The sequence below is a fragment of the Balaenoptera borealis genome, assembly GCF_965194805.1.
Source record: "Balaenoptera borealis genome assembly, chromosome: 18".
Taxonomy (NCBI): Eukaryota; Metazoa; Chordata; class Mammalia; order Artiodactyla; family Balaenopteridae; genus Balaenoptera; species Balaenoptera borealis.
Genome location: NC_138877.1, coordinates 3855802 through 3870308, shown reverse-complemented (window position 1 = coordinate 3870308; position 14507 = coordinate 3855802). Strand labels below are relative to the sequence as shown.

General features: G+C 52.9%; 1 protein-coding gene across 13 annotated transcripts in view; it reads left to right on the top strand.

Annotated features, from left to right (window-relative positions):
• SPATA13 (spermatogenesis associated 13) overlaps nucleotides 1-14437 on the top strand; it is a 266445-nt gene extending 252008 nt beyond the window's left edge. For 10 of the 13 annotated variants that reach the window (XM_082365026.1, XM_082365023.1, XM_082365020.1 and 7 more), the window contains 6 exons: nucleotides 324-503; nucleotides 2159-2391; nucleotides 5781-5910; nucleotides 7637-8009; nucleotides 8443-8517; nucleotides 10304-14437. In XM_082365026.1, coding sequence (XP_082221152.1) covers nucleotides 324-503; nucleotides 2159-2391; nucleotides 5781-5910; nucleotides 7637-8009; nucleotides 8443-8517; nucleotides 10304-10482 — 1170 coding nt within the window. In that variant the 3' untranslated portion in view covers nucleotides 10483-14437. The remainder of the gene's footprint in view (nucleotides 1-323; nucleotides 504-2158; nucleotides 2392-5780; nucleotides 5911-7636; nucleotides 8010-8442; nucleotides 8518-10303) is intronic. The other 3 variants (XR_014236816.1, XM_082365028.1, XM_082365027.1) reach the window with 3 other exon arrangements.
• Nucleotides 14438-14507: the final 70 nt, after the last annotated feature.

Genomic DNA, 14507 nt, shown 5'->3' with positions numbered 1-14507 from the left:
CAGGGCGCTGGGCGTAGAGAATTAGTGGTGCTCTGATTAGCGCAGGCCTCAGGTTAGATGTCGACGGATCTGTGTTGTTTCCTGTAGAAACTGGGTGATGGTGGAATCCTCGGCTAAGCCGTTCTTGGCTCTGGGCTGTGACAGTGAGCGTTGCTCACTGAGTGGCCCAGCCAGCGATGGCGTCTGTACCCGACAGGCCTTCTCGGCTGTGAAATGGACTTCGGAATGAGAGAATGGTTATCTTAAGAGTTTAGGAAAAGTGTGACAGTACCAATTTTTGAGCTCTAATATTTGAAACCAGGCATTGCTTTCCTATCTTGTAGGGCTACATTCGACAGTGCCGCAAGCACACGGCGATGTTCACGGTCGCACAGCTCGCCACCATTTTTGGAAACATTGAAGATATTTACAAATTCCAAAGAAAGTTCCTGAAAGACCTTGAGAAACAGTACAATAAAGAGGAGCCTCACCTGAGTGAAATAGGGTCCTGCTTTCTTCAACACGTACGTCACCCTCCGCTTCTTACTGATAGCGTCCGGCTAAATCATTTTCAAATGTTTCTCCCTGAAGCACAGGGGTCCTTTTTGTTTTGTTCCACTTTAATTTCTTTGTTTTTTTGCTAGATTAATTTCCTGCAGGATGGAGGTGTCACTTGTAAATTAAGGGGACTGCTGTATATGGTTGATCTTTACCTGAGTGCCCCAAGTCCATTATTTCAAAACCTTTTCAATTTTATGCAGTTTCGACTTAGGGGTTGTATTTGGGGTAGTTTCTAGTAATACCTACCAGGTGTCTATTGTATGTTAATCGCCGTGTTCAGGGCTATATGTCAGCTCCTGTACTGCTGTGACGCAGGTAGGATTATTTTCCCCGTGTTCCAGATGCAGAAGCTAGGCTTCACCCAGAGAGTAAGTGACGCAGGGTCACACATTAGTAATTGGCAGAAGTGGATTCAGGCCAAAGGTGTGCGGCTCTGGGACCCAAGCCTGTATCTGCCTCAGAACAGTCTCCTGATGCTGGCCTGAGCTCACTAACTGGTGACTGACTCACTTTTTAATACAACAGATTTCAGAGGAAGCAGATTCCGCCCCCAGCCAGAATGGTCAGGGCGCAGTACCAGTAGCGGTCACACCAGTGACCGGGCTAGTGTAGCACTCGCTCCTCTGGGCCCAGCAGCGTTACGGTGGCTGTGGAACGGGGGCCGATCCTCGGGTGGACTGTCTTTAAACGGCTGGAGACGCTGTTGCTGGTGGTCGTCTCCAGCTGGAGGGGTGGGCCCGTGAGGGCTCTGGGCCTGTTTGGGACTTCGTAGGAGAACTGTTTGGCCAGAGCAGGAGGTTCACGGGAACAAGCCGTAGGAGAGAATCTTCCAGGTCAGCCAAGGTGAGGCTGCAGAGTGGCACGCGGATCTTGCTGTGGAGGACAGGAGAGCCTAGCTTGGGGACAGAGGTGTCACTGCTTCTGGGGAAACAGGGAGGTGGGCCTGGGCGAGGGTGACAGCAGCAGGGACGCAGAAAGAGGGGCTTGGCTGGAGAGGTGGTGAGCCAGAGGACAGCCAGGTATAAACTGGGGTAGGACCCAGGCCGAAGACACCGCAGCTGCGGGCAGGTGGACGTGTGTGAAGGAGGTGGCCTTGGGGCTGAGGAGCCTCGGGGGGCCGGGAGGGGCCCCCTCGGAGTCCCAGAGGGGGCGGGGCAGCCTGGGGCGGGGGAGGTGGCCCCTACGTGGATGGCAGGTGGCAGGGTGGGAAGGAGACCTGTGACCAGGAGATGGGGCTTTGCGTCCTCCTGCTCACGTGGAGAAGCCCACCTGCCCGGGAGAGGAGAAGGGACAGGCGGCAGCTAGGCGCAGGGACAGCACCTCCCTCTTGTCCTGGATCAGGCGACACAGGGGGTGACACAGAGGGCGCCGCTCCCCAGGGCGGCCTGTGCGCCCGACACGCCCTTTCGGGCGGGGTCTGTGGAACGGGCCTGGCATGGGCCGGGGCTCTGCGTCCTCGGCAGCCTCTCCCTCCACCCCCAGGGTCTCGCTGTGGCCCCTTCCCACGGGCCCCCCTGTCCAGGAACCTCCCTGGGGGTGGGGGGGGCGCTGGGTGTTGTCCGTCCTCGTCAGGGTCCAGAACTGCCCTGTCCTGACGGAGCTGTGCCCCGCTTCCCAGCAAGAGGGCTTCGCCATCTACTCCGAGTACTGCAACAACCACCCGGGCGCCTGCGCCGAGCTGGCGGGCCTGATGAAGCAGGGCCGCTACCGACACTTCTTCGAGGCCTGCCGCCTGCTGCAGCAGATGATCGACATCGCCATTGACGGCTTCCTGCTGACGCCCGTGCAGAAGATCTGCAAGTACCCGCTGCAGCTGGCCGAGCTGCTCAAGTACACCACTCAGGAGCACAGGTGAGGCACCCAAGAGGATGCAGGGTCACGTGAGGCTTCCGCAGGGGGCGCGGGGGGTGGGCGCAGGGGAGGGGCTTCCCCTGGACGCCTGCACGCGGGGGGCACGGGGGCGGGGGGGGCGGCACGCAGCTGGGGGCGCGGGGGCGGGGGGCGGGGGGCGGCGCGCAGCGGGAGCGCAGAGCAGCGGTGCCGGTGCCGGGTGGGCTGCGGTGCCCTCCTGATGCTCTCAGTCAGCTGTCGGGAAGACGTTTCCAGGTCGTTTAGAAAGTTTAAGGTTGTTAACTACTGAAATGGGGTCATTGAAGAGGCTCCTGAATATCCATTTCTAGAGATATTAGAAAATAAGAATTAATTCTTAAACTGTGTCATGAGCAGGTGGGGGATTTTTATTGTGCTGTCATTATAATTGACATATGTTTTATAAATACTGTTTTGTAGTTACTCAGTAGTGAATAAAAACAATTAACAAAAAATAGATTGGTGTGAATACAGTTTCAGAAATATTTTCTTTCCTCTTACTTATCCTTAAGATATTTCAGGCCAGCTCACCCTCAGAGCAGTACAGTCAGACCTCGGTATCCGTGGAGATTGACTTCAGGACCCCTGGTCACTAAAATCTGAGGATGCTCAAGTCCCTTATAGAAAACGGCTCAGTATTTACATCTAACCCATGCACAGCTTCCCAGATAGTTTAACTCATCTCTAGATTACTTCTGATGTCTAATACGATGTAAATGCCATGTAAATAGTTGTAAATACAATGTAAATGCTGTGTAAATAGTTGCTGGCCTGTGGCAAATTCAAGTTTTGCTCTTTGGAACTTTCTGGAATCTTTTTCCCAAATATTTTCAATCTGCGGCTGGTTGAATCACGGATGCAGAACCCCTAGGTATGCAGGGCTGACTGCGTTATATGCTGGAACAAAAAGTTCCTTCGCAGAGGGGTGAGGACACAGAAAAATTTGAACTCCGAAAGAGTAGGGAGTCTCAAGGGCGTGGCGTAGTGTGCGGGCTCTACTTGGGGGACACATCCTCCTGAGACCCTGTTGGGCCCTGAGCCCTTTCTGGTCCATCTCGGTGCTTGCTCTGTCTCCCAGTCCCGTCCTCCCTGTTCCCTCTGGCTCTGAGCGTAGGGCTTCTCGTCACGGTTACCGGAATGCTTCATCTCCCTTTGGGGCTTACTTTGTGAATTCTTCTGAGGGACCCAAAAATACTGACCTCTGCTTACCGAGTAGCAACTCTTCACTTCCCCGCGTGCACAGAGCAATGTCTGATCGTGCTGTGATTGTCCGTGAGCTGTCACCCATTATGTGTTGGAGCAGGCCTGCCCCCTCTCTGAGATGTGGGGAAGGGTCTCCACCACAGGGCCCCTTTCGCCGGCAGCCGTGGGGTCCTCGCTGTGTTCTCAGCAGCCCACAACTGGCAGGCCAGTGGGGACACAGCCGTCGTCCAGCAAGGTTTTAGGACAAAGCTTATTGTTTTCGATGAGAACCAGACCTCATCTGTGACATACGTGTCACGGCACAAAGCTTTCACTCCACCTGCAGCCCTTGGAAGGGCAGTCTTGAAGGAGTCTAGTGGGAAAAGGGAGCGGGGAGAAACTGTGCCCAGAGGAAATCTGCTGCAGCAAACCGCACGCCTCTGGGTTTTAACATCTGACTATTGCCCTGAGAGCAGCGCGATTCTCCACGGCAGCACCTGCTCTGGAGGGTGCGGGGGACAGGTCCTTCTTCTGTCCTCTGCGCCTGGACTCCTGCGGAGAGCCAGGGCTGGGAAAGGGGTCTTTTCGCAATTAGATCAGAAGGTCGAAAGAAAGAGCTGGGTCGCTAAACAACATACCCAGATGATGATGTTAGTTTCAAGAATTAAGGTGAAAGGAATAAGAGAAAGGAGTTGATTGAAATAAATAAAAGGAAAGAGCTATGTATGTTTTTCTTTTTCTGATGGAAAAATCAGAGAACTTTGACAGAAAGAAAATAGCAAAGTCAAGCGAGTCACAAATTTGAAGAAATTTTTTTAAAAAGAATAAAAAGTCATCGTGATGAGGAACCTGAGAAAAGAAATAAGCAAATTAAGAAGCAGAACATCTCGAAAGACAGGGAAGCTATGCCAGGAGTGTACTCATCACCCGTCAACGCTTCATTTTTCTCTTTTAAGGGCATTTTTCACTATGAGGCATTTGCATACTCTGGCTGTTTCAAAAAAAAATCATTTTAAAAGAAATGACAAAAAGCCCATTTCCTTGTCTGAAGTAAAACAAAATATTTTAGAAAACCATTACACACTGCCTCTTTCCTGGAATTGTACAGAAAAACTTGTAGAAAAAAAATACAGTTATTATGCACACTTTCTTCATTGCTGGAGCCCTTTCTGGTGGGGGGGTTGCTCCCATTATTTTGGCAGCCCCTGTGTGTCACTTGGTTCTACTTTTCTGCTCCGCTTCTGTCTGAAGACAGTGGGGTCTGGTCTGTCCGGGAATGGGGTAGGGGGGATACCCAGGGACCTCCCAGGAGTGCAGCTGAGCATGTTTGGTGCGTGGACAGCAGAGTCTGCTCCCAAGGCTTTTTTCCTGGCTGTGCAGGAGGACTGCAGTCCGGTCCACCTGAGACCCAGAGGCTCTGTGTGTCCTGGAAGACACAGGAAAGTGTGTGTGGGGGGCGGGGGGGAAGTGACTTAGCTCGTTAGCTGGGCAACCGGTTTACGCGTCCCTGAATTATTAACGTGAAGCGAGACTTGAATGTAAACCTTTCCGGCCCCAGACACGCTCTCTGGCAGCCTGTGTGCAGATCGGAGCTTCAGTTTTCCTGGTGCCTCCAGGGTGGGTTAGAGGAGCTGCTGGGGGAGACACGTGAGTCTGATTTGACTGTGGCCGGTGGAAGGCACCAGAAGTAAAGATGCGTGGATGAGGCAAATGTCGTGTCCGCAGTTACGTAACTCACTTGTGTCCTCCCCTCCTTTCCTGACTCAGAGCAAATGACCACTCTTGAGAATGGGTGGGGATCATTAAAGTACTTTATATGGCAGAACTAGCTCTATGACGATCAGAGCGATAACAGAGGCCTGTCGTTTCTTTATTAAGGAAAATAATCCGTCGTCACTGTGACTAAAACTTATTTCTTGTGGCCTTTGCTTCATTTCACTGTGGTTTCTGAGAAACGAATGACAACATTCTTATTCCACAGAATTCTGGGTGGCATTCGGTTGGCTCCCTTAACCTATGCGAACTGTAGCCTATTCACGAAGGAACAAGGGAAGGGGAACAATGGCTATTGTTTAAAGGCCATCTTGTCTAGACTGTCAGTGTACAGTCACGGATGGAATGTATTGTTTCGTGGGTCCTCATTTGCGAGGTGCCCATTACGTGGTTAAAATTAACCCCTCACTTTGCAGCGATTACAGCAACATAAAGGCAGCGTACGAGGCCATGAAGAACGTCGCCTGTCTGATCAATGAGCGAAAACGCAAGCTGGAAAGCATAGACAAGATAGCACGGTGGCAGGTGTCCATCGTGGGCTGGGAGGTACGTGGGAGCCCACCCCCCACCTGCGGTCCATCGTGGGCTGCGGGGCACCTGGGAACCCTCCCCGCTCAGCACGCAGCTCGACCCACACACCCCCGACCTGTGGTCGTCTAAGGCGACGGCTCACTTTGTGTCCCGTGATTGGCGCCCTGTGCTCTTGGCTCTAATGGCATGATGTTTGGATGCACGTTGTTAAAGCTAGCAGTCAAACGCTTTACCCTCCACCTCCACCAGGGAGTACTCTGAAGAGGGTCTGTAACCAACTGATTGCGTGCACCCCGTCTCTCCTGCTTGACTGTGGCTCCGTGAGAGCAGCTGGAGAACGGTGACAGCGCAGGCTACGTCATGGTGGGCGTGCGACTCCTGTATGATGTGGGCGAGATTGATAGTCCATCTGCATGATGGGGAGGGAAACGTTACCTATCTCGTAGGGCTGTTGTGAGGATCGCCTAAGACAGTGCCACGCAGCGCTTGATACACAGCCTGTGGTGATGGCCTAGTGCGCACACGCACACACACACGCTTTTATTTATTAAAACAGCAGTGACAGTAGCTAGTGCCTGTACTGTGTTCACACATGCCTGGCGCTGGTCTGAGTCGTTTAAATATATGAACTCATTTAACCCTCTCAGTAGTCCTATGAAGTAGGAACTATTATTACCCCATTTAACAGATGGGGAAACTGAAGCACAGAAAGGTGAGGGAGCAGAATGGGACCCACGGACCACTGCACCTGAGGCCATCACCGAGGACAATAAGCCCACATTGTTCAGATGGTTTTCAGACACAGCAAGAGTCATCCTGCAGCAGATTAATTGGTCAGAGCTCACTCTCCCCAAGGATTGTGAAAGTTTGGATGGAGAAGTTAGGTTTTTAACTAAAGCAGGTGACAGCAGTGAACACTGGAGAGAAATACTCTTCTTTCAAGGCCTTCGTGGACTCTGGGAGTTCAGACGGGACCTTGGGGTCCGTGGGTCTAAGTCTCCTGTGAGCCAAGAATCCAGGGCACAGAATCGCTGTAGGCAAGTAAATAGAAAAGCTATTTCGGAGTCGAGATCTTTTGCCTCCAAAAACTATTGTGAATAACTGGGACTAGAGGAGAGTAAAATCTTAAAATCAAAGGCCAGTGTCATACCAAATACCACAAAGTTACATTGGATTAGACCCGACCTAAGTATTACAGAAGTGTGTTTCTCCTCCTGTTCTTGGACTCTGACATTTAGGGGATAATTTCTTGTCAGAAGTTTACCAATTTCTTGCTGGCAGTTTGCCATCTGGCCTCTTGTTTCCAAGACCCTGAGCTAGTTATGCTGGGGAGCTGCATAGAAGCCCCCCGAGTCTGCAGCACTGAGCCCCTCGCCACAGGGGGTCTCCTTGTTCTCGGGGATCGGTCCAGGCCAGCTGCCATTTCGGATCCTGATTGGATCCCACCCATCCAGAATTTTTCACCAGATCTTTCTGATAAGGGAGACCCCTCAGGTAACATAGGGGCTCAATCACATTTTCCCATGGAATAGGGAAACGAGAGAAGAGTTTTCCTGCACAAGGAGGCTGACGGCCGAGGTCTGACCGGCCTTTGAGGCCCTGCCCTGCGCGTGGGCCTCGTGTAACTGGCCCACCCGTGGGGATTCGTGCCAGGGCCTCCCCCCCCAGCTCCGCCCGATGCCCGGTTCCCTCAGACCTTGCGTCGGGGGACCTCAGGACATGTGTCCACCCTTCCCTCCAGGGCCAGGACATCCTCGAGCGCAGCTCAGAGCTGATCCACTCCGGGGAGCTGACCAGGGTCACCCGGCAGGGCAAGAGCCAGCAGCGGACGTTCTTCCTGTTTGACCACCAGCTGGTGGCCTGCAAGAAGGACCTGCTGCGGAGGGACGTGCTCTACTACCGCGGCCGCACGGACATGGACGCCGTGGAACTCGTGGACCTGGAGGACGGCCGCGACGGTGCCCGCACCGTCGGCGTCAGAAACGCCTTCAAGCTGGTCAGCAGGACGGGTGACGAGGCCCACCTGTTCTGTGCCAAGAAGCCTGAGGACAAGGCGCGGTGGCTGCAGGCCTGCAGGGACGAGCGCAGGCGGGTGCAGGAGGACCGGGCGATGGGTGAGCCCTGGGGTCTCGGCCCCTCCCCCGCCTCTCCCGGTTCACCCCCGGCGGGGAAAAGACCAGGGAACCGCAGGTCCTGATATTCCTAAACCTGCTTACGAGACCGACAGGGACAGGTGTGCCGTGGGTCCTATTGTTGGACCCATTTCACAGATGAGGAAACTGAGGCTGAAGGCACCCACCCACTCTTAGAAGGCGGGTTGTCACTCTTCACGTGTCCCGGTAGGGAGAGTGGTGATGTGGTCGTCCTGGTGATAATCCTCCTCCTTCTCCACTCTCTCCAACCCCTTATACTTACTTCCTGAAGGATTAAGGCTCTTTGCTTCGGGTTATGGAGCAGACCTCAGGGTTAATGTGGGTTCAGTGCAGGTTTTATTCTGAAATGTTTTCACTTGTTTTGAGTACATATCACATTTGTTTCTAAATCCAGGAATGGAAATTTCAGAAAATCAGAAGAAACTCGCCATGTTAAATGCTCAAAAGGCAGGACACGGAAAGTCAAAAGGTAAGTTTTGGAGAAGGTTTTTCATCTCCTTAGTGTGTGTGTGTCAGTACTGGAATTAAAATGGGGAGAAATGCCCGAAGCTGTTAGGTATGACCGACTCTTAAGTGAAGGAGAGAAATGTGGGTAAAACAAGATGATAGTTCAGAGCAGTGGACGGTTTAAAAACCAAACCTGCATTTGGTTCTGAACGTGTTTGACTTGGGGCCGAGGAGCTTCTGGACGCTCCCGCCCTGCCCTCTGAGCCTTCCCCTGCGGAGGGAGGGATTATCCGTCCACAGGCCAACCAGCCCAGGAGTCTGGGGCATGTGAGGAGGAAATCTCCAGCCCCAGACTGCTTGTCAGCTGAAGGCATGTCCTAGTTCAGATGAGAAAAAAGATGTAAAAGTTCACTGTGTCAAGCAAGGAGCGAAAGCAAAAGAAGATCCTCTGGCTTCTTTAGAGCCTGGATTCTCTACCCTGCGGGCACATTCCGAGGGAATGATGACCTGGGCAGCTCTTACAAAACACCAAGGCCCGGGACACGGACCCCAGAGTCCACACATGCATAGTACAGATACTCTAGCCCAACAGAAATGAAACAATAAGGATTCTTATTCCAAAACTACGTGTTGTATTTCTGCAAACTTTATTCATGTGAAATTTATCCCATTCGGTATTTTCCTACCCGAAAATGCAAAAACAAGGACCAGTTGAGCCCAGGACTGATGGGTTGAGAAGAATTTATTACCAGAACAGCATTTAGCAAAGCCCTGCTTCCTCTGCTCAAATGCAGAATTCCCTCCCGCCCCCACCCCCACCCCACCCACCACACACACACACACACACACACACACACACACACACACACACAGTTAACAGATATCTTCAAGGCAGAAAATCTCATTTTAAGTATTTCTTGCATCTCCACTTTGGATGGCAGGTGACTGGTAAATATCAGTTTGCTGGGATTCACTAGTTCCCATCCATATCTTCCAAGGGTCACTGGCTCAGCGGCCAGGCAGCTAGTTCGAAGGAGCACTCATGTTTCTGGGGGTCGCCTGTCCTGCACTTCCCATGAGTTCTCCCATGTCATCCTCTCTGCCGCCCTGGAAGAGGAGGAGAGCCTTACGGCAGGTCGGGGGCAGGGAGGGATTGTGGACGGAGGCCTCTCTTCTTCCCAAACTCCCACTCTCTCCTCTTTTCATGCTGACTTTCACAGTTAGCATGTGGTCTTGTAGCTCATTTAACACAACTTTCTGACCACCTGTGGGCAGGTTTTGTATGCCAGCTCCAAAGAAACAGCTTCGGTTAATTCGATGAGGTATCAGGGGCGCTACTCTAAGCACGTAACTTGTATTCACTCATTTAATTCTCGTAACAACCCAGTGGGCACCGTTACCCCGTCTTTAGACATTGGGAAACTGAGGCTCAGAGGCACCAAATACTTGCATCCCGTAAGTGGCGCGCAGTATGAACTCCGGGCTTTCACAGAAAGCACTTCACGGCTTCTCATCCCGCGCAGACGTCCTGCCGGTGACATTTACACAGTGGCCCTGGGTGTCTGTTTCCTTCCCGGTCACTTGGCTGTCACGGTACCGTCCTGGGAGGGTTTTAAGTGAGGATTCAGTGTGGTAGTCCGATCGGCACACAGGGTCTGAGTGTAAGTGTCAGGACAGTGTTCAGGGCCCCTTTGGGGGAGATGACTGGAGGGTCGGCCTGGGGCGTGGGGACCGGCGCTTGCTTTTTCCCTGGGGGCTGCCGCCGGCGCTGAGTCCGTGGCCCTCTGCCCTCCCCACCCCTGCATCAGGCTACGGCGGAGGATGCCCTTCGGCCCCCCCGCTCCAGAGCCTGCGGCCGGTCCACCAGCGCCACGTCACCGTGCCCGCCAGCCTGCCGCAGCAGCAGGTGTTCGCGCTGGCGGAGCCCAAGAGGAAGCCGTCGCTGTTCTGGCACACCTTCAACAAGCTCACCCCCTTCAAGAAGTGACGCGGGGGGCCGGGGAGGGGGGCGCCGTGCCCCTCCTGGGCCCCATCCAAGGAGTCTACTCCGCACGGGGCATGGGGATCTGGTGCTGAAAACCTCCCCTGGGGACGCGGTGAGGAGACCTGGCCTCGCCGGCGGTCGCAGAGGCCCAGCTGCCTTCTCGGGAGGGAGGGGGGCATGACGCACAGCTCCAGTGTCGCCTGGGCCGCTCCCCGCCGCCGTGAGCCTACCGAGGCGGCCACCGCCGGGGAACCGGGGTGGGCTCTGGAGATGCTGGGCGGGGAGCCGGGAGCATGGCCGAGGACGAGCTGCGGTCCAGGCCCCGGGCGGGGCTCCCCGAGGAGGAGGGGCAGGGCCACTTTGCCTTCGGTCTTGAAGGGGAGGGGAGCGCCGGGGTCAGGGGGTGGCGGGCGGTGACCGCAGCCCCGTCGGGGCCCTGGGGTCCCCTGGCGTCTTCCGCATTCACGCAGTCGCCAGATGGTGGGCGGGCCTCTCCCGCAGGCTCGTGCGCACGTGGTCCGGGGCCCGCGGTGCACAGAGACCCACGCGCTCCCAAGACGCCGTTGCTTTCGCGGGGCAGGGAGCCCGCTGCTGGCTTTGTACGCTTGTCCCCGCCCGCGTGCCACTCCGCGAGCAGAAACCTGAGAAACTTCACGCACGTGCACTTCCAGTAGGAAAACCCATTTCCTGTAGTTTGATGACGAAGTGAACGTGCAGACCTCCCAGCTGAAACGTGTCCTTAAAAGAGCGTCCGCGTGCCTGTTCCTCCCTCTGCCTCCGTCCTCGCCGGTCAAGTGACAGTGACACGTACCTTCTTCCACTGAAAACCAGAGGCTCAAGGGTCCTGCTTCCTCCATGTTTGAAGCCGACTTTGTCCCACAGCCCCGAGCAGTAGTGTCCGCCGTGCCATGATTAGCATGTCGACAGGTTTCTGAAGATCGGTTCCGTATGGAAGAGACCTTACGAAATAGACCCAGACTCAGAGACAGCAGCCTTCTCTAGCGAAGGCCACGCGGCAGACGCCGGTCAGCGGCAACCTCCTTGCCTTTTCTAGATGGTAAATTCTGATGAAAACGGCTTTTAAACGTGCCGGGAGGAAACAGGCTCTGCCAGAGAGTCACCTTTCCATTGACCTCATGCACCGGGCGGGGGTCCTGTTACATGTCTTGTGGTTTTCTACTCGGGAATCTCTTCTTGGTGTTGAAACCTCGAAAGTTCTCTTTTCTACCCAGTTCCTGCTTGAGAATAAACACACCTGTACGGTCCTAACAGAGGGGACACCTGAGACTCCAGGTGTGCCCCCCTCCTCCTCACACCCAGAGCTGTTCCCGGGGGGCGGGGGGGACCCAGGCGGTGCTGCCTCTGGGGACCTCGGGGCCCAGGTCCCGGCACGGAAGCCGCTTCTGTGAGGAAGCTTCTCGGGAGGTGCCGTGGGTCCGCGTGCTCGTGTGTGTGTGTGTGTGTGTGTGTTTCCTTTCTGAATAGGCTTCTCAGTTTTCGTTGCATTTATATAACTGACCTTTTTACTAACAAGATATAATGATAAATTTTGAAGACTATGCTTAATATGCTTTTTGTGGGCCGCCTCAGCAAACATTGTCGGGCCTCTGTGCTAAACAGAGTTGTTTGTATATATGGCAGTTGTGAACAGTTGGGTTGCTTTTTTTTTTTTTTTTAAATAGAATTACTTTGAGGAAGTAAAGAGAATCAGTTGCTCATGTTATATTTCCAGTGAGGACTCACCCCCAGTGCAGAAGCACCCAGAGGGCCCCCGTCTCCCCCCATCTCCCCCGTCTCCCCCATCTCCCCCGTCTCCCCCATCTCCCCATCTACCCCCATCTACCCCCGTCTCCCCCCGTCTCCCCATCTCCCCATCTCCCCCCATCTACCCCATCTCCCCCCCGTCTCCCCCCGTCTCCCCCCCTCTCCCCATCTCCCCCCGTCTCCCCTGTCTCCCCCATCTCCTCCATCTCCCCATCTCCCCCCATCTCCCCATCTCCCCCCATCTCCCCATCTCCCCATCTCCCTCCATCTCCCCCGTTGTCCAGAGCACAGGGACAAAGGGCTGGACGTGCTTTCGGCAGCCCTGGTCTGTCTCTCGGCCGAGCCCTGACTCCTGGCTCCCCCCTCCTCCCCTCAAGCTTCCCAACAGAGGGACAGGAAGCACGGACACCAGGGCACGTGGTGACAGTCGCTTGGTCAGATGTCCATCCTAGGTGGCTCCTGCTTGGATTTCCAGGTGATTTGAAAACTGCTAAAGTGCGTTTAAAAGGATAGAACGTCCTTTGTCCTCTTTAAATTTGTGTGTCTAGCTTGGGTTTATTAGCAAATGCCTGCGTTCTCTACAGAATAGATGGCTCGGTGTTCTGTTTTTACATTTGCCGAACTTCCTTCTTGATTTCTCACATGTTCCACTTGGAGAGAAAAAGAGAAAAAACGAAAAGCCCCCTGTACAGGTTGTGTATGAATTTCACTGGGAATCTCGCTTTCTCTGTCTGTCTTTTTCTCTTTTTAACACTACACTGCGTGATATCGGTGGACCGCCCCCCCGCCCCCCCCCCAAAAAAGATGGCATAACATTTTGATGAATTTCATTTACTCTATCATGTTTCAGAGTTTGCCAACTCTGTTGAAAGACCTTTGAAATGGCCTGAGGTCCAAAGCAGCCTTCTCGGTTTTTGATGATGCCTAACATGTATAACAGCCTTGCAGTAGATTGTAAGCAATCGTACAACAGAATACCTGTGAAGTCCTGGAGAAATGGCATTCTTTGTCTTTGGCCTGCAAACTGGAAGAAGAGTGGCAGGGATTTGCCAGGGCTTTCCTGGGACACCTTCTGTGTCTCTTGCTCTCGGTACATCTGATCTCTTCCCACCCCCCTGCCGTAGACCTGATTTTGTAGTTGAAAACATTTCACCCCCATCTCCACGTTCCTTCTGAATATCGTCGTGCCTTTTTATTCATAATACAAAGACTGAGCTCCATTCCTGTTCAGAAAATCCCCTCAATCCTACATTGCTGTTGTCTAGACACAGAGCAAAAGTGCATTTAATTCAAAACCTGTTTCACAATAGAAATCTTTTGTAAAAGCCATGCGCCAGCATTTTATCAGTTGGGAATCTCTACAGGCCCAGACCGCTGATTCTCCTCAGTGCAGATCAACTTAGTTACCAAGCCAGAATAGAAAAAACCCGGCCACCTGAGTTAGGGAAGAAATTGCGGTGTAATATTTTGTTGAGGAGAGGAGAAACAGACGTGTCCCTCACAGTTCAGTGCCAACGAGCGTGGATAAATGTGGCTCACAGGCCAGGGATGCCGGACACACATCGAGAAGGCCAAACTGCCCCAAAGCAGCTGTCCCCGTAACAAGCTTGGCCCGCAAGTTGTTCTCCCTGTTAAAATTTCACCTGGCTGACGCTGCTCTTCTCAGGATGGATGCAAGGAAGGTGGAGTCCAAAGGACTCTGAAAATAATAAGTAGAAACTGTGTGATCTTGAAAAAAAACCAAACCCAGGAGCATAAATAACGGATGCAAATTTAGTAACCACAAACTTAACATTACTGTCTTTAGTTGTTTATTAGGTATCTGACACTTGAATTTAGAAAATACTGTAACTGATTCTGCAATTTAACAGTTGGTCTCTTTTTGTAAATATTAGCATCCACGGTGTTTGACTTACCTACTTCGCGAGGCTTTTGGTGACCTGTTCCTTCAATTCTAACTCACCAGCATCAAGGTGATGTTATCTGTATAGGTCAAGTGACAGCTTCCAGACGAAGTGGCTGTTGACAGCTGAATTGTGTTGTACAAGATCGCTGTAACTTGATATGTATTTTCTCTGAAGTTTTTGTAAAAAAAAAAAATATATATTTACAATGTTATTTGAATGATTTCTTGTAAATGCTGTGAATCTATATTTGTTGTTTTGTATCTGTATATTAAAGTTAATTTGCCAAACTGGCTCTAGTAATGCATTGGAGTGTGTGTGTGTGTGTGTGTGTGAGTGTGTGTGTGTGTGTGTGTGTGT